The 20,204-nt window shown below is 41.8% G+C and overlaps 1 protein-coding gene across 1 annotated transcript in view; it reads left to right on the forward strand.

Moving 5' to 3' along the window:
* The first annotated feature begins 9,100 nt into the window (after positions 1-9,100).
* Positions 9,101-20,204, forward strand: part of LOC101625495 (major histocompatibility complex class I-related gene protein) — a 32,895-nt gene continuing 21,791 nt past the window's right edge. Inside the window, 5 exon segments of the mRNA XM_012728920.1 lie at positions 9,101-9,159; positions 18,784-18,812; positions 18,815-19,027; positions 19,704-19,843; positions 19,845-19,977. Coding sequence (XP_012584374.1) covers positions 9,101-9,159; positions 18,784-18,812; positions 18,815-19,027; positions 19,704-19,843; positions 19,845-19,977 — 574 coding nt within the window.

The raw sequence follows: 20,204 nt of genomic DNA on the forward strand, positions 1-20,204 counted from the left end.
CACTTGCTCTGTGTCCTGTGTGTCAGGCACTGTGCTAAATGTTATCTCAGTTACTCTCACAAGGAAGTAATGACTGTTATTATTCCCATTTGTATAAGTGAATCTGAGATTCCTGGAAGTTAAGGGACTTGCCCAGCTCTTTTCTAGAAAGAAAAGATGAAAGAGTCCTCAGAGCCAAACCCTGTTTGAACCTGTTTCTACTGCTCATTTCCTCATCTATAAAATGTGAATATTAGCTCATGGGTTATGGTGAAGGTTAAGTAAAAATACATGCAAACCCAGTGACCTGAGCGGAGAAAGAGTGAAGGCAGGGAAAGCAGTCAGGAAGCTGCTGTAGTCATCTGGCCTGAAGGGATGAGAAGTAGAGCTGGATGTAGCAGTGGTAAATGGAGAGGAAGAGTGAATCTAACTCATTTTTTCAAGTGGAAAAAAACAAAACATCCGGACCTGACAAAAGAGTGACGGGTTAGGGAGAGAGAGGTGAAAGTCACACCTCAGGCTTGTCTGAGACCCTGGAGGAGCAAGGGAGGACAGATATAAAGAAGCCATTAGAAGAAAAATGTTTCATTTGGTTATGAACATACTGAGGTAGAAAGTGAAATGGAGTCATCATTCATTCACTCAACAAACATGGAGGTTGAGGGACAGATAAAAATAATGACGAAGAGTCATACTTGGAGCCAGAATTCAAATCCTAGTCCTGCTACTTCCTGACTTGTTTCTTGGCAAGTTGTTTATTAATCTCTTAACTATCCTCAACTGTGACATGGACACTATAATGAACTCGTCCTCCCAGAGTATGATGAAGAGTAAACGAGTGGGTGTGACACAGGCTTGAATAGTACCTGGCATGAGCTGTGGTCTTACTATGTCTAGATACTGAGACCCAGAGGTGAACAAGTATGGTCCTTGACTTCAGGAAACACAGACTGGTGAAGAGACAGGCAGTTCTCCACAATAAGACAAAGGCCTGGGTTGCCATAGAAACACAGACACAAGATTTATGTTTATGTGTTTATGTGTGTTGGGATGGGAGTGGGCGTTCTAAACAGTGACTAAAAGGCAGCCAAGAGACTGCCTTTTCCTTGTTCTTTTTCCTCAGTGGGCTAGGACTGGAGAAGTTCGGGATCAGATTATTGGGGCCCTTCATTCTGATGTTACAACTGTGGACACTCCCAGGTAGAAGCTGTCAACTGAGGGAACTGTCACAGTCAGATTGGCCTTTAAGATAGATGCTGCAGTGACTAGCTGGGAGGTCAGTGTCCAACTAAGAGATGAGGGTGTACTGAGGTAGGCTCACAGCAATTAGAGTGGACAGGAGAAATACTTTTGAGGCAAGACCAGTGGACTCGGTGACTGGATAGTTCAGAATGTTAGAGAGTTGATGAAAGCAGAGTGTCCACTAAAATAATCACTGCTGTGATGACAAAAGGTTAATAAAGGTACTTTCTTTTCGGAGTCAAAAGTCAGAAATGGCCCAGGGAGTGGTCAACTGCCTCCACTCATATACCAGAGTGAAAAGTGGGCTGCTTCCAAAAGAGCACATTAATTATTCTATAACAAAGGATTTGTTTTAGAAGCAGTTATCTGAAAAATTTCTAACAACCTTAGATAAAGATAAGAGGTAGGGGGTGAATTGTATGCATTTAAGGGGTTATCTCTGTGGTCAGATGATATCTATGTGTGAGAAGTGTAAGAACTGGGTCACAAGATCCTTATCTTAATATCTTTTGTGGACTTAAGGATCTGTTCAAACATCTTATTGTTGTTTATCTTTTCAGTGGGTATGGAGGTTTGGAATTATGGTGTGTGGGGAGGCCTACAGGACATCTTCACAGCCAAACTGCTCTGTTTTAGCTGACTCTGACCTCTGCAGGTTTTTTTTTCTGTGCTCAAGACTGCTGGTTTCTGCTTATTTTTTTCCACAAGAGGGAGGAAGGCTTGCAGGGTGCTGGAGTTAGAAATGGATGGTTTTAAGTTCCAATCACTGAGGAAAAAGAACAAGGAAGAGGTTTAGATTTAGGGTGGATATTAGTGCCTGGCATATTGGTCTTCTCAAACAAACTAAACTCCTGGGGGAAAGGGAGACTAACTTAATATCTTTATCATCTCAATGCCTTGCACAGCCTCTTATCTGTTCTATGAACTTATTAATTAAATCACAAATGAGCAGTCAGAGCTTATAAGCAGAAATATATAGAGGACAGAGGCTTAGGGAATATCCATAATTAGGGGTTTGGAAAAATTATGAATAATAGAGATAGTAGAGAGTTGAGTTATGAAATGGGGGGGGGAGAGGACTGAGGGTGTCCTTTAACATGTCACCCTCCTTCACTTATCTCAAACCAAACTAGACCTTCACTTCTACTACTCTAGAGACAGTGGACATAGCTAAAATGCAAGGCGAAACAAAGGAAGCTGCTTTCTTTTTTATTTTAGTTTTACAGGTCCAGGTCCTGGATAAGCAATAACTCAAGAAGAATATTCAACAAAATGCCATCTCCTCCATCCTTCTATCTTCCTAAACACCCCCCCACCCATGAAGAATTAAAAATCCTCATGGAATAAATAGTCAAAGCAGAGTTGTCAGGGAGGAGAGTATTGACTAGAAAGGGAAATTAGGGGCAGTGGGAATAGAAATGTTCTTTATTTTATAGGAGTTTGCGCTACACAGGTGTCTGTGTTTGTCAAAATTTATCAAACTGTAACCCTTAGGTTTCTATTTGTTGGAAGAAGTTAACATCCAACTCTGAGTTTTCTGTTGAGTCCTGAGATGGCATCCAGAAGAATCGCTGGTCCCTGAATGAATATCTAAAGTTAGGAGGGTGAGTGATGGAGGGAAATTGCTAGGATCCCGTAAGATATGTTGTACTGAAATAGGAGACGCCAGGGTAAAGAATAGGGTAGAATCCAGCAGACCACAGTTTCCAGAAGGACTAGAACCAGGGTCAGAAAGGATCAGATCACATCCTATCACTTAGGTAGTTGTAAAAATGGAATTGTAGGGCCCTCCCTGGTGGCGCAGAGGCTTAAAGCACAGCACTGAGAATCTGAAGCCTCTTCCTCATGAGTTCGATCTCCGCCTGCCGCCTGCCCCGGAGGTGACCACATAGCGGCAGGTGACCACATGGCACGGCAGATCTCTCCTGACCTGCCGGCTGCTCCCCTCAGCAGTGTACTTCGTCAATCTGCCTGTCCTGCTCCCCACTCTGTCTCTGGTGAAGCCTCTCACCGCCCCTGAGCCTCTGGCCTGCACCCCAGTTCTGTATGCACAAATAAATAAATCTTAAAAAAAAAAAAAAAGGAATTGTAACAGGGTAGTCCCCAGGGAAAGATTCCCTGCCCAACCCAAGGAAGGGTGGAGCTGAGCAGGAAAAGGGGAAGCCGAGAGAAGACTAGAAAAAGGAAGGAAGGAGAAGGATAAGAGACCTGGAGAAGGCTTATTTTGCAGAGAGACCTGTGAAAAAGTTGTGCTTGCTTTTCGACCTTGGACTTCTACCAGGGTTATTTATGATAAAATACACATAATACATCGCTTACAACATTTAACCATTTTTTAAGAATAGAGTTCATTAGAGTTTAGTATATTCACATTATTGCTTAGCCAATCTCTAGAACTCTCTTCATTTGCAAAACTGAAATTATAACCATTAAACAACTATTCTCCCCTCCCCCCAGCTCTAGGCAACCACCATTCTACTTTCTGTCTCTGTGAATTTGACTACTCTCCATAGCTCATGTACATGGAATCAGACAGTATTTGTCTTTTTGTAACTGAGTTATTTCACTTAGAATAATGTTCTCAAAGTTCATTCAGGTTACAGCATGTGTCGTCATTTCCCGCATATTAAAGACTGAATTATATTCCATTGCATGTACCACATTTTGCTTTCCCTTCATCCATCAATGGATACTCAATTTGCTACCATCTTTTGATAATTATGAATGATACTGCTGTGAACATAGGTATATGGATATTTCTTTGAGTTCCTGTTTTTAATTCATCTGGCATAGCCCCAGAAGTGAAATTGTGGGCCACATGTTAATTCTTTTATTAATATTTTGAGGAATTATCAGACAGTCACAATGCACAAAGGTTTCAGTTTCTCCACATCCTTGCCAACATGTTATTCATGGTGTTTGTATGTGTCTACACATGTGTGTATGTGTGTTTAACTGAATAGTGTCGCCCTATTTAGAAATGGGTATTAAGTGGTATCTCATGGTAGTTTTGATTTGCATTCCACTAATCTACAGTGATGTGGAGCACCTTTTCTTTGGCTAGTTCTTTGCCCATTTTTAAAAAAGACATATCATATTTATTTATGCATATAAGAGCTGGTGTGCAGGCCAGAGGTGCAGGGGGTGGGTGAGAGGATCTATCAGAGGCAGAGTGGGGAACAGACAGATCTATTGAAATAACCATGTCTGCCAAACAGACATGGCAGAGGATCTACCAGAGGCAGAGTGGGGAGCAGACAGATCTATTGAAATACACTGCTGAGGGGAGCACTGGGTGAGACAGGAGAGGACTGTTGTGCCATGTGGGTCAGCTCCCTGGCAGGGGTTGAAGTCATGCTGTCTCATGTTTCAGTGACTGGCAATAGCTTGATAGCATTCAGACTTACCCCTGCACCACCAGGAAGGCCCTCTTTGCTCATTTTTAAAAGTTGATTTTTTTTTTTTTTGGTCATTGTCATTGCTACATTCACCTAGATAGTTTTTGAGACAAGTTAGTGTAACAGAGAAAAGTGTTATTTAAATGCTAGGTATTATATTCTTCATCACTATCCCAATCTTTTTTTGTTTGTTTGTTTTTGAAGTTCATGTCACTTGTTTATATATGATCACTACCCCAATCTTTCAAAACCCCTGTTATGAATGTGCCTGATCTGGGACACTCCAGGAAACATTTGCTCATGTAGAGTCCATTGATCGGGAATTGTTTACAATTCCCAGCCCCAACCCCAGAAAATACCCACACACATATCCCACACTGGGATGTTTTCTTTCCTTTCCTTTTTTATTATTAAAACCGCCAGCCTTATTTTCTACATGCTGGTTTAATAAGCAAGGCAGAATTCTAGGCGACATATATATCAAAATACTAGAAAGTAATTAAGAATTTATGGAGTGTCCATTTGGTGGTCATGAGAAATATTGTTTAAAAGTATGTAGTGACATGAATAGAAAATAGCAAGATAGAAGCTTGTATATACACCATTCATTTTAAAAATACTGTCTTTTTTACATAGGGAAAATGACATAAAATTAAATTTTGGCAGTTTTCCATAATTAAGTGTTTTCTTAGATAACCACAAATACAAAAAATAAAAATCAAGTTAAAAAACCAAGTGACCACATGAAAAAAATGCATCAAAAATCAAATAGGGCAATTTAAGAATGCATAAGTAAATGGATATTTGTATTAACAACTAAAAAATGTTATTAGAATTCAGTGAATTTTCTGGCAGAAGTGATTTTCAACCACTGTAGGAGGGCAGGTATAATCTTTACCAGTCTCTATGAATTTCTCAGTGGCCAAGAAAAGAAAAACCACAATCCCACTTGTTAAACAAGGAATAACAACAGTAATGATTGCTAACTCTTACTATATACCAGGCATTGTACTAAGTGATGTACAGTGGCTCCAGAATGTCTGATTTTAGAGTGTAACTTGGAGGGAAGACTCACTGTCTTCTTAATTTGTGGGTTTATTGACATAGCTCCGGAGGACTAACAGTGACTGTGTGTATGCGTGATATTAGTGCTGTAAACTCTCTTATACTTGTCACTTCTTGATTCCACCTCTGCTTATCTCATTGCATCTTCACAACAACTCTGTTTGGCAGACATGGTTATTACCTGGATTTTCCACTTGAGAAATCTGAGGCATAGAGAGGTGACTGATTTGTCCAAGCTCCCATAGGTAGGAAGTAGCAGTCTCATTTGAAAACAAGTTGACTGAGGACTAAACCCATGTTCTTTGCTCCCATCCACTACTGGCCATTTGTAGCAGGCCTAACTAGCCTTGTTCCAAAATGGGCAAATGAATTTTTATCTAAACACAAAATGGCTCACATCAGGCTACCTGCACACATGCAAGCACCACTTATGCATACACAGCCCTACTGAATTTTACAAAATAATCAAGAGGAAATCCCATTAAGTTGGTTAAATATATTATGTTTAAATATATTTAAAACACAATTTTAAATATGGGGGGGGAATTCCACATGGCGCGGCAGACCTCTCCTAACCCGCCCGCTGCTCCCCTCAGCAGTGTACTTCGTCACTCTGCCTGTTCTGCTCCCCACTCTGTCCCTGGCGAATCCTCTCACCCGCTGCATCTCTGGCCTGTACCCCAGTTCTGTATGAATAAATAAATAAATCTTAAAAAAAAAGTTTTAATCTTAAAAAAAGTTAAATCTTAAAAAAAAAATGTATAGCCTGGAACTTCAAGATATACAGTTGCTCAGAGCTGGGGCTTGGGCTTCCGTGGAAAATGCACAGGAATAAATAAATAAACAAACAAACAAACAAAAAAATCTTTTAAAAAAAATCCAATGACTAGTAAAATTATGCTATAAAATGTATATTAATATTGGGAGATATCTAAGTGAAAATAATTCACAAAATAGTATTAGGTTATACTTTCATGGCGAAAATACACCATGTATGTCTATAAGTTATGCTTATAGACATACATGTAAAGTTATAGCAAAATCATTGAAACTACCTATACTAAAATGATATGGGAGCTTTCTCTAAAGGTGATTTTTATCTTGCTGCTCTGTGATTTTCCTATGTATTTTTAAAAAGATTTATTTATTTTTGCATACAGGACTGGGGTACAGGCTAGAGGTGCAGGGGCAGTGAGAGGATTCACCAGAGACAGAGTGGGGAGCAGAACAGGTCAACTGAGGAAATAAACTGCTGAGGGGAGCAGCGGACAGGTCAGGAGAGGTCTGCTGCACCATGTGGGTCACCCCCAGGGCAAGGATTGAACTCATGCTGAAGTGACTTTAGCTTCTTAGTGCTGTGCTTTAACCTACTGTGCCACCAGGGAGGGCCCTTTTCCTATGTATTTTTTTATTTAAATTTTTTAAAAAGATTTATTTATTTATTCATGCAGAACTGGGGTACAGGCCAGAGATGCAGAGGGTGAGAGGATTCACCAGAGACAGAGTGGGGAGCAGAACAGGCAGATGACAAAGTACACTGCTGAGGGGAGCAATGGGCAGGTTAGGAGAGGTCTGCTGCACCATGTGGATCTCCTCCCCAGCAGGTGGGGATCGAACTCATGCGAAAGTGGCTTAAGCTTCTTAGTGCAGTGCTATACCCCACTGCACCACCATGGAGGGCCTCCTATGTATTTTAAGTCTTTTTGGATTATATTTGTAAATTTGTGGTTAGAATAAAATGAAAGGCATGGTTATCAATCTTCTAACTGTAAGTGCAGTACATTGTGGTACAGTATATATTTCTGGAACATGATGTGAACAGATAATAAAAGGAGCAAGTATTCTGTTATGGAACTCCAGTGCCAGCAAGAGACACCTGGAACTCTTAGGGTCTCTGGGAGTGACACAGGGGTGTTCCACATTTGTTAGATGAAAAATAAAGGAACTGTGAAGAAAGAAGTACAGAGACCTGAGAAGAGAAGGTGCTGAGAGGTTAAGTTCATTATTTTGTTCCTTTTTTGTTGTTGTTTGGAAAATGGAAGAGGTACAGTCTCCCATTACTGCTCTAACAAACCACCAAAAACCCAGTGGCTTGAAACAACACAAATGTTATTCCCTTATAGTTCTAGAGATCAGAATCCTAAAAGCAGATCTTGTAAGCTACATTCAAAGTTTTAGTAGGTTTACATTCATTCTGTTGTCTCTTGGGGGAAAATCTGAGCCTTCTTTTTCCAGATCTAGGGGTATTTGGATTTCTCAACTCATTGTTGACTTCCAACAATGGCATCACTCGACTTCACTTCCATTGTCACATCTCTGACTCTGGCCCTTTTGTCTTGTGATTACATTGGGCCCACCAGAGAATCCAGGATAATCAGCTCATCTTAAAACATCTTAATTTAATCATATCCACTAAGGCAGGAGGTATAGCTCAGTGGTAGAGCATTTGACTGCATATCCATTAAGGCTGTTTGCTTTGTAAGGTAACATATGCACATGTGGATATCTTTGTGTGGGGGAGGAGGAGAGAGGAGTGCATGAAACCAGTATGTACAGTTCCTTTGCCTACCAGATGCATCCTAAATAGAACCTTACCTAATACATCAACAACCTTGGAATTACATGGGATTTGCTTTTAAAATTGAATAATCTCAGCTTCAGTAAAATTGGGATTCTGCCCAAGGTCAAGTTGTTGGGATGCCCACCGAGGCCTAAGCAGCTGCTTCCCAATTTGTCCTGTTTTCTTGATGACAACAGCCATAACCTGATCCCAAGGGCTGCTAATCAAGCAAGCTTAGTGATGCCTCTCAAAGTCTTCTTTTAATTCTTTTTCTTGCCTCACTTATTCAAAAAGCACTTCTTTGAGGTTATTGTGCTGGGTGTCAGAGCATTAGGGAAGATAAGCCTAAGCTAAAGATGACAGGGCAGTGTCAGTGATACCTGCTTACCAGACACATGGACTACAGCATTGTAAAGAGCCAGTACAGGGAGTTCCAAGTCCTGGGAACTTTGTGTGCATCTTTGACATCAACCCTGAAATCAAAATGCAACGGAAAATCAAATACTTCTTTTGAGTTCGCCAAGGGGCCACATCTTAATCTTTGTGTGATTTATAGAAAATTTAAAATTGGAAGTATTTAAAACATAGGGACGTGGAAAGGAGCAGTATCTGAGACTCACAAGGGGTTAAAGTCTCTACTGAAGGCATCAGTGCTTTCATTTTGTCTCTATTCCACCTAGCAACTAATGACATAAATATTTCTCTTGTTTTCATTGGAAGAGGATTTCTTAAACCCTCAGTTACTTAGTTTACAGAAGACTGAGTGGAGTCCTACAGGTTCCTGCAGGATTAGCCAGCACCTGTCAGTATTCTGGTTAGAAGAATCCAAAAGAAAAGGACTTCAGGGTGACTGATGATGCTCTCTCTCGTCATTGTATTAATGATGAAGTACAGCGATGCCCATGAGTAACCCAGGTTCTCTTTGCTCTGAACCCAGAAGCTGAATGAAGCAGCCTAGGGGAAACTGCTTGTTTTCCTAAAACTTGTGGCTGCATAATGAAGAAGTCAGGGGTAGAAAAGTGTATTTATTAAACCCAGGAGTTGTGGGAGCAAAAGATGATCTGAAGGTTGTCTAGTTCGTGCGTGTAGGATTTTGATCTCACTTATCTGAGGAGGTGGAAGCCCTTCTATAAAGTCTCTTGTTTACCTTCTCAGTTTTCCTTCTGAGCATTGCTCCCTTTCTTTTCAGCTCACATCCTTTCTTTACTTTTGTTTCTCTTCTTTACCAGCCTACTAAAGGAGAGAGTGTAATCATGGGACTGCGGTGGGTGTTTCAGGGTTATTGACTAGTAGAGCAGATCCAGTTTTCAAGGTTTATTTCCTTTTACAGATAACACAAGCCCCACCTGTAACAAAAGATCTGAGAAGCAAAATCATGGTCCTGGACTTGATTCCTGGATGTAAGACATAGCTACTAACTGGAAGGAGCAGTTATTCATTGTGTAGGGGTCCATGGCACTGGAGAGACAGACACTTTCTGTTGCCCCAAATACTTGAGAACGCCCACAGGCTGGGAGCATCTGACTTTTTTGGCTTAGGCAACTGCTAGGGGCTGGCACTCCCAGGGTATCATGGCACGTAGTAACTAGAACTCAGTCACTCAGTCTAAGCTATCACCACAGGTGATTACTCAAGCACATGACAGGAAGTTCCTTCAAATCATCTGTGTATTAATTCCACAAATGTTTGTTGAAGACTTACTGTGTGGTGGGCACTTTAGGGATATTACAGTGAACAAGACAGACATAGTTCCTGCTCCTATAGAAATTTAATCCAGAAAAGTCCCACCATTCAACTCAGAGATGGGGAAGATGGGGGAGGGGTAGGTAAGAGAAAGATGATAGAAAGAGGAAGGAAGTGGGAGGTAAAGGATGATGTTTCTACAAGTTAAAAGCTCATATATTACCTGTATTTGATCCTCAAAGAATTTTTTAATAATATGACCACAGCCCTCCAACCATAATCTTTTATAAGACGGTCTTGCTAACCCTTGTGGTGGGCTAAGAAAATACCCCCATTTCAATTACAATTGAAATGAAAAAAAAAATGTACAAAATGATGTAAAAATAAACTATGATATATATATAAAGGAAAATATCCCCATTTCAAGATGAGGAAACCTGTTGATTCAGCTCACATGATGAGCTGATTCCAACATAGACACAGGTCTTATAGCTCAGTTCAGCTCAGTCCACACCATCATAGCAGCTTTGAATGTGGACACTGGACACTTTGATGACTGGTAGGATGGGAAAGAAAATGAGTCAGCTATAAATATAAGGAGGATTCCTTTGTGCTGGTTATTCTCTGTTTGACTCCTAAGATCCCATCTTTCTCTGTCTTATCTTGTGCCTGGGAGGCTGACTGCTAAAGACTCCTCCACACAGACTCTCTTCTGTGGGCTGATTTTAATTTGGCCTCACCCAATGAGAAGTGCTGAAGGGAAGGAAATCAGGGGACAGGAAAGAGAAGTTGGGATATTTCTGTCTTCCTTCTCCCCCTCTTTTTATAATGTCTTTGGTGGCAGCTGTGTCCTTCTGCAACAAAGTTTTCCCTGAAAAGCCCCTTCATCATGGTTCTAGTCCCACCAGGTCTTGCTAACACTATTTGCTACTTTTATCTCTGCAACTCTAGGGGTCATAACAGCTTCCTGTGACTGCTAGCTTCTGGGTGCCTTATCATCCCTCCTGTTCCCTTAACTTTGTCCTTACCTCTGTGAGGAGTCTTAAGATTTCTTTATGTGACCCATCTAAAGGGAAGACTGTTTCCTGCCAGAATACTGACTTTCTTGAATATGGAGGAATACTGAAAGAGAAGGAAGATCGGGTTTTTGGAAAAAGACTTGGTCTACTTGATATTTGTGTCTGTAACGCTGGCCCTGAGCAGGAGCTTCTAGACTTGGCAACAGAAAGCAGGAAAGAGATACCAGAGTCTTTGGGATTATAATTCCAGGAAATGTCAAGATAACTCCAGCGCGTTGCTTTCATTGACTCTATCTATATAGCCTTTCAGTTGGCTGCTCCTTCTTTTGTACTTTCATAGCTCCTGTTCACCGTTCTATAGTTGATTTTTAGAAAGATCTTTCTTTTAAGGATGTCCTCATTTTTTTCTTCTTTATTTCCCAAGCCTTATCTAGTGACCATTGGGTACTTAATAAATGCTTTCTGAGTGTAATTATGTTCAGGGATAATGATCCTAGAAAGTTGAAGGTATCTGAGCCATTGAGAACATGGACAGATATAGTGACTATAGTGACTACAACAGTGGTTTCCTATAATTGCATAATTTGTATGGAAAAAGAGTGCTTCATACTTAAGAACCTACCCTGTTCTTCACTTCAGCCTGTGTGAAACTGTGGTCTGGTGATGTCACCTAGGACAAAGGCAGTTTGATCTCTTTTGCATAGTTATATGTGGTCTGTATGTTAAATTTTGAAATAACATCAGCTTCTTGATATTACTCATAATTTCATAGATGTATCATTCCATTATCTCAATATGCTTCATGAATAATGGAACCTTCCACAGGCAAAGACTGGCTAAGTCCCCTAAATTGCCAACCAGGCTAATGTCAAGACATACTTGCAGATTATCTTATTAAAAATGACCTTGAGTTCAAAGAGTTAACCTAAGAAAAATATGGGTATTGGTGATAGACTTTCTGAGACTTCAGCCTGTTTCCATGGAGCTGTTGTCAGGTGCATGTAGTAGAAATTCTTCAAGGCAATGTTTCATTCCCCTGAGGCCCTCTTCTTCTTTGTTGACATTAAATTTATCGAAATCTGAAAAATTAAGCTTATTTGTAGATTTTCTTCTGATTAGTTGGAATATCTTTTTATTCTCACTAAAATGCCTTGACCTCAATCTTTTTACCCCAGAGGATTGCCAGGAAACAGAGGGAGGAAACCAAGGTTAACAATCAAACACATAACTCTAATGTTTGTTTTGTGAAATTCAAATTGAGATAGATGACAAAGGACATTCTTTCTGATGTCCAAATTTATATTTATTATGGAAACCCTTTCAAGAAAATATATATCATATCACATTTTGTTATAAAATCAATGAATCATTTAACAAGAATAAAATTCATTAAATTGGAATTCTTCTGGGAAAAATGAGCCATATGGTCATTATTGTGTACAGAGAGGACTGAGGAAAACCATTCAGAGTGCATTCATTCATTCTGCAGAGCTCTGCATGGTCTGACAGTGTTCTCCATGCTATTCCTCAAACACATGACATCGTGATTTCCTAAGGACTTGGGCTTACTCTTCTTGTTCTTCTCCCATAGCTTGCTTCCTCACAACATGCACATCTTTTCTCAGATACCAGCAGGCCAGATAGCTCTTTCCTGGGCCTTATGTCTAAAAGATCAGCCCTCTTTACACTCCTTTCTCTATTATATTTTGCTTCACAACCATTATCACCACCTGATCTTGTAGTATATACTCATCTATCCAGTTTCCCTTCTAGAAATTAGCATTGAGGGCCCCAACTTTGAGATGCTCATAGTCAATCCTTAGAAAAAATAAAACTTAGATGAAAGGAGATGTTAGTAACCTTCCAAAGGATCGCCTTAAAAGAGAAGCTAATAAGTCAGGCTGTCACATTCAGTACTTTCAGGCCCCTCAATAAGTTCCTATAGCTAGGTAGATTGTTAGAATATAGACTAGTGTTTCTTACTTTCTTCAAAGCCAGCCACATCACTATGTGGTTTGAGAAGTGTCCAGAGATTCTCTTAACTCAAATTATCACCATCCACTTTTTCCCCTCATTCCCATAATGTCTAACATTCAAAGAGTAGTTTCCAAGAATTACAACAATTTTGACTGTATTAAGGTATTGATTGAGTTACTTAGGAGGGCCAACAAATAATTGGAGCTGTTGATCTGGATATCTAATCAGGACCCATAGTCACTAGTAGGAAGGCCTGGAGCTTGGGCCCCATGCACTAGGAAATCAGGTCAGTGAGTCATCCTGACACTAGAGGGCAGGAGAAAGCAATGGTATCAGCATTGAGGTGCCTGGAAACAGCTGGTGTGAGGAAGTTTCACCGTCCAGGACCAATGGGTGGTCTAACGCAGATGGGCATCCCAAATGAGAGCCTAGAAGAGTGATTCTAGGCTCCTCCATTTACAGGTTCTAAGGACGAACGTGGGCAATTTTCTTCATCTCTCTGCATCTATGAAATGCAGATTTCAAAGAGTTACTATGAAGCATAAGTAAAACACATGCTTCTTAGTTTTAGCATGGTACCTAACACATAGTATGTGTCATGAAAAAATGCCCTCCTTATGGTGATTTAAGTGTTTCACAGGTCATTGAAGGACCAACTTCATGGAAGGTTTGCCGCCTCCTCCTTTTCAGAACCTTTAATGAGAGCAGGATCTCTTCACTGAGCTGCTGGATTACTCTATTGGCATATCTTTTGTGCAATTACTACCCACTGCCATGTGTTATTACTTTGTGTTTATTTATGCTATGCACATTATTTCTCCAATAAGACTAAGTTCCTGGAGAAAAGAGATGGTGTTTGATTTGTTTTCTCTTCCCTAACATCTCATAATTCCTTGTATGAATATTTGGTCCATTCTCAATAAATATGATTTACCCCCATGGATTATTAGTCTTCCATGGCTGAGTACATGGATAAATAGCTGATAAATAGAACGTGTATGGTAATCCACTGATGTCACAGTCTTTTGTAAAAATGGCCCAATTAGTTAATCTACAGGTTAAAGGGAACCTAGTTTGCAACAACAAAGTGAGCTTTGCATCTGATCGGAGAGCTGTTTGGTTGTTTGGTTGTGTTATTCAGACTTCCCAGCAATGCCCACCCAAGGCTCTTGGTACAGGCCGGCAGAGATTGCTGAGAAGCAGCTTAACTGGCCTGGACAGAAGACCAAGTTCAAATAGTAGATTTTAGCTCAGTCAGTGAACTCACTGACTATTCACTGACTATTGACTGATAATTCACTGCTCACTGATAATTCATTCATAGGAAGGAAACAATATTTTAGCCAGAAGAAAGAATCAGAAGATTAGATAAAATCATATGAAATTGCCATTTTTTTTTTGTGCTTCAAAAAAAGTCAAGTGTAGATTTTAAATGATTCTACCTTCATGCTTATACTAGAAATCTGGTCATCTGGGCTATATATCCTGCATATAAATTATCATATGGTCTAATGTTTTATGAGGGTATCATGGCCTTTCCCCTGTCTTTTCTGTTCTGAGTTACTGACTTAACATCTGTCAAGCAACTCCCCGTCACAACTGATGTGTTTTGGAAGTCCAACTATGTGTGGAGCAAGCATGACTTGTACCTGTGGTTACAACTTACCAGATGGGTAACTGGGCCGGGAGCAAACAAAAGGGCCAGGGCTGTGATATCCTGGAGCAGAGCCACGCCGCAGCTGCACACGGACTGGATGGGCAGATGACCGGCAGATGGAGACCAGCCTTTAGGGACAGGACAGCCTTTGAAGTCAGGGCTGGCTGGCGAGAGCTCCTTTTCCCCAGCTGGGTTAGACTGAGATTGAGATTGGAGAAAAGGACATTCCACTGTACTTGAATGGTATTGTCAATGTGTAATATTTCTCTGTCTACCTCCTATTAACTCTAGTTAATAAAGAGTTTTGTGAAGCTGTATCTTTGTAAGAAAGGGGAATTACATTAATTGTAATATTGTGTTGGGAAATGATGTTAGTGATACTTAGACTAGCTCCTCCCATGAACAGTAAGTAATACCCCAAGCTGTTGCTACATCTTTGGTTTGTTTTTTCTTATTTGCATCTACTAGGAAGGTAGTCCCTGAAGTCAGACAAGGAAGCCCAAATTCCAAAGCACGTTCTGTAGCAACCCAACTTAAGTCAGTAACACATGCTGCTTAAATTCATTCTTCTATCTCTCCCAGTCTCTGCCTGGAATTTGATTTTTGTGAGGCTTTTTCCTATAAATAGCTATCAAGGTAATTCCTACCTGTTTCTTTTCCCCTTACTTTCTCAGCTCCAGCCACAAGCCTTCTTGCTGCTCCTGAAACTTACAGATATGTCCTTTCCTCAGAGCCTTCTCTGAACTGCTGCCCTCCACTTTCTGCCTGGCTCCCCTACTCCATGAAGACCCTTGCTCAGAAGTCACCTTCCCTAATTATTGTTGCTTAAAATATGTTACCTAGGGCCCTCCCTGGTGGCACAGCAGGTTAAAGCACAGCACTAAGAAGCTAAAGCCACCTCAGCATGAGTTCGATCCCTGCCCCAGAGGTGATCAACAAGGCACTGCACACCTCTCCTGACCCGCCCGCTGCTCCCCTCAGTAGTGTACTTCATCAGTTGGCCTGTTCTGCTCCCCACTCTGTCTCTTGTGAATCCTCTCACTGCCCCTGCACCTCTGCCCTGTACCCCAGTTCTGTATGCACAAATAAATAAATCTTTTTTTAAAAAATACTTATTCCCCTTTGCACCTTCACTTTCCTCCACTTTACTTTTTAAAAACATGTTCTGTATCTTGTTTACTTTGTGCTCTGTGTCTTCCTCTCCTCTCTCCATTAGAATGTCTGTTCCATAAGAGCTGACATTTTTATCTCTTTAGTTTGCTGTGTCCTCAGGTTCTGGAACAATGCCTGGGAACAGAGAAGGCGCTCACATCTTTGCTGAATACTCAGACTAAGAAAATGTGAGAAGTAATGCTCCCCATTTGTTCTCCCTCTGCCTCCATCTTTAAATAGTTGCCTATCTGCAGTGCAGCCACAAAATCTTTCCAGATGTAGAGAAACAGAACTGTTTCAAAATCGGTTGCAGACTCAAACCTATACACCTTTTGCAGACTCCAGACTGAATGTAAATTAGATTTCAGCTCTGTTTCCCATCGACCAGCCTCCCCTTTATGACAAGTATTTTTAAAGCCCAAGTTCCAAGTTAAATAGACTTTCAGTCATCTCAGCATATTTCATTATTTCAAAGCAAAGAAGTGTTTTGCCAACAATTTAATTCACCAAATATTTACCAAGCTCTTACTATGTGCTTTATTCCCTGTGCTGGGTCTTGCAGGAAACAAAGGCAAAAAGCTAAGACTCTGTTCTTAAGTGCCTTAGAATTGAGAATCCATAGAAGGTAAGTAAAAATAAATAGAACAGAAGGCAGAATGTGGTAACTATTGGTTTCGGGCTGTAATATGTGTCTCTGCTTCAATCCCTGGCTCTTGTTTTCATAAGAACCTATGCTTTTATGATGAGAGAATTTAGTCCAGCCTCTGAAGCTTCCACTGGATTGCCTCTCAACCCAGCCCCCCACTCTCCATGGGAAGGAAAGGGGGAGACAAAAAGACAAGCAATGCAGCAAGGCATTGTGCTCTGCTTGGGCGGGAGACCTGGCTCCATCTTGCTTAGTGCTGAAGCACACATGTAGAATACAACCTCCAAGCAGGAACTCATGAAGCTGGGGGGGGTGGGGGGGCGGGGGGTGTGCGTAGAGCAGGGGTATGCTACTCCAAACCCTGATTTTCTGAGCAGGGAGAAAGTGGGGGGATTTCCCCGTTCTGCTGTTAGAGATCTAATGCAATCAGGTGCCAGGCACCCAACCGGCCTGGGTCAGGGAATCCTGTCTCCCCTAGTATTTAATGTAAGGATACCCAGCCTGGCTTTGGAATGTTCAGTTCTAAAAGTAGATTGATTGCCTGTGTGTTATGAATTCTTTCAGAAGCAGTTTTAGAAAAACAAAAAGTAAAATACATATGTATAAGTGAAGAGGGAGGCACAAATATTAGTTGGGATTCAATACGGGGAAGAGGAACCTGACGCCTATCCAGGGTTCTCTGCCATCATGGGGACCACCTGGGAAGATCCAAGTGTTGGGGGACATCACAAAGGGAACAGCAGATTGGGCAGGGCAAGACTTTGGGGAAGTAATGGCAAGTACAGCCCTTACACACAGGCAAGAGAGGCCCCGGCATGTGGACTTGACCCCACAATTGAGAGAGGTGAGCTCTGATTCTGACCTTTCCAAATCTTCCCCACATCCCAGAATGAGGAGCTCATGAGGCTGTAGGGAGGACTCAGCCTGTGTCTATCCCACACTCCAGCTATCCCTAACCCTAGAGTTTGCTGTCTGGTGACTCAGAGCTGCTTTGTTTGGACTATGCTGCTGGACCCGAGAGATGGCTAAGAGCCAGTGTTTATGGGTGAAGCCTGAATCAAAGAGCAGGTGTGTGAGCACAAGGCCATTGGTTAGGATGGATGGAGCAGGATGGGCAGAGAAGGAGGTAGAACTCAGGCTAGGGGCTGGAGGATGGAAGCCCTTTTTCTCTCACCACATTCAGGTTCAGACTTTTGTAAGCACCAAGATCTGTACATTGGAACTTAGCCTGTGAGGTCAGATGAAGGGATATTTGCCACGTCAGAGGGTAGAACATATTTAATGGTTTGGTAACTTGATCTATTCCTTGTAGATATCTGGAGCTCTGGTATGTGGGTGTCCTTGGTCCTCTTTATTCGGCCATCCAAATGTCAGGGCTGGCCCTGGGAATATCTTTAGAGATGGATTTTGATGACTGAGAAGGAGCTAATTAGATGAGCTAGGGAGGCAGGCAGCAGTAAGACAAAAGCCTCAGAGAGAGGTATTTCCAGAGCACAGCAGGCAAGGAGAGGGAGAAAACCATTGTTGCTCCACACCTTCCTTAGGCAGCTCTCTGGCATGGCCTGGGGGGATCCTGGACCTTGTCAGCCTGGGCTCTGCTCACCTCTCTGGCATCAGATCTTCCCAAAGCCCACAACTGGCACTGACCACATCACATTCCTTTGAAACCACCTTGTTTGTCTCAGGCAGGCACTGAGTTTCTTAGATAAATGGTATAAAGTAGTAGAGAGGACCCAAAAAGTTTGCTTTATTTTAGCTTATTTCTGACCCTTAGTGATGATCAGTGTTCATAAGATATTTAGCCAAAAGAAGAAGTAAAGAATAAGAATATGGTTGACAGAGGTGGTTTGGTGTAATAGAAAAAAGACTATGCTTTAAAGCTTTTTTCACAGGAGAACAGAGTCCTTTTGTAGGTTCTGTCTCTGACTGGTCTTGTGTGTGTGTGTGTGTGTGAGAGAGAGAGAGAGAGAGAGAAAGTGTGCACACAGGTAGATAGGGACCCTCATTTGTGCACCCAGAGCCAAACAAGGCTTGTGCCATCATATTGGGGCCTTAGACTCCCTCAGGGACAGTCCCTGGGGGTGCCCAGTGAGGGATCTGAGCCTTTCCCCTTGAAGACCAAAGCAGAACTCTTAATCACTTACAAGTTTATATTATGTTCAGAATTTCATCCTGAAATTTCCAAGCCTGAGCAAGTAGCTAACCTCTTGGGCTGGAGCTCTAAAGTCCTTGTGAGGTCCCAATTCCTGGGGCTCCTTAATCTGTAAGAAGTAGTAGCAGATGGGTCCTAGGGAAATTGACACAGCTGAACCTAGAACAGTGCTGTGGGGAGTAACTGGACATGGCCGTGGATCTGGGTCATACTGGACTCTTAATTATCTGCTCTCTCTCTCCTTCCCTCCAAGAACTGACTCACTGAGATATTTTCGCCTAGGCAAAGGATACCTGAATTTATTTCAGTTGGGTATGTGGACTCCCACCCAATGACCACCTATGACAGCGTCTCTCAGCAGAAGGAACCAAAGGCCCCGTGGATGGAAGAGAACCTGGCACCTGATCACTGGGAACGATACACTCAGCTGCTGCGGGGCTGGCAGCAGGATTTCCTGGTGCAGCTGAAGCAACTGCATAGCCACTACAATCACTCAGGTGATGCCTGCTTTCTTACCAGCCCTCACCCCAGCAGGCAGCAAGGTCCCCAGGGTGACAGGGAATGCAAGCAGTTGCTGACTTGCACTCTCTGTGGCTTTTGGCAAAGCCTGGACAGTGTGGTTGATGGGGTTCAGATGTTATCTGCCCTATACATCTTCCAAATTGCCCATCTCTCCCAGAATCCCTTTGTCCTCTGCCCCCCTCCCCCATCCCTAGCTCATCCTCTTCCAGACTTCTGATTAGTTCCTTTACCTTCATAATTATAATTTTGGCCACCTAGTGTCTCATTTCCTGATAGCTAGACTTAGAGAGCTGCGTGCTCACATGTAATAACTACGTGAGTCTTCAAGGCTGTTTCTTCCTCCTATATGATTCTCCCTCTTCCACTGCACTCACAATATCCATAAAGTTGATCAATGAATCAGTCCTATTATGGGATCACTCCCCAAGACAGGCAGTATCATGTTTGTTTGGCATAAAGTTAGTACTCCATCATATCTGTTGGTTGATGGGTCACATCACAGGAACCTCATGGAGGCTTGGGGATGCCTGGCAGGTCTGCCAGTGATGAGGTTTAAGGCAGAGGATACGTCCAGCTCCCAATCACATCACTTAGGCACCCACTCCCATGTCCCTGTATAAATACTCTTCCTGGTCTGCCCGTGTTTTGCAGGGACTCACACTTATCAGAGAATGATTGGCTGTGAGTTACTTGAGGATGGAAGCACCACGGGGTTTCTTCAGTATGCCTATGATGGACAGGACTTCATTGTCTTCAGTAAAGACACCCTTTCCTGGGTGGCTTTAGATAATAGTAGCTCAGATCATCAAGAGAGCATGGGAGGCCAACCAGCATGAATTACAATATCAAAAGAATTGGTTGGAAAAAGAATGTATTGGCTGGTTAAAGAGATTCCTGAAGTATGGGAAAGAAACCCTACAAAGGACAGACCACCTTGTCCCTGAATCCTCAGAGTTTAGTTTTATATACAACTGCCTCTAAACTAGGTTACATTCATTCTGTTCTAAAGTCTTTCTTGTTAGTTGAACTGTTATGCTCTACAATTGCCCATGAAATCTTTCCCCAGTTACTTTATTTTTAAAGATTTATTTATGTATTCATACAGAACTGGGGTACAGGCCAGAGATGCGGAGGGTGAGAGGATTCACCAGA

Source organism: Condylura cristata, unplaced genomic scaffold, assembly GCF_000260355.1.
Source record: "Condylura cristata isolate star-nosed mole 26May11 unplaced genomic scaffold, ConCri1.0 scaffold00024, whole genome shotgun sequence".
Classification (NCBI taxonomy): Eukaryota; Metazoa; Chordata; class Mammalia; order Eulipotyphla; family Talpidae; genus Condylura; species Condylura cristata.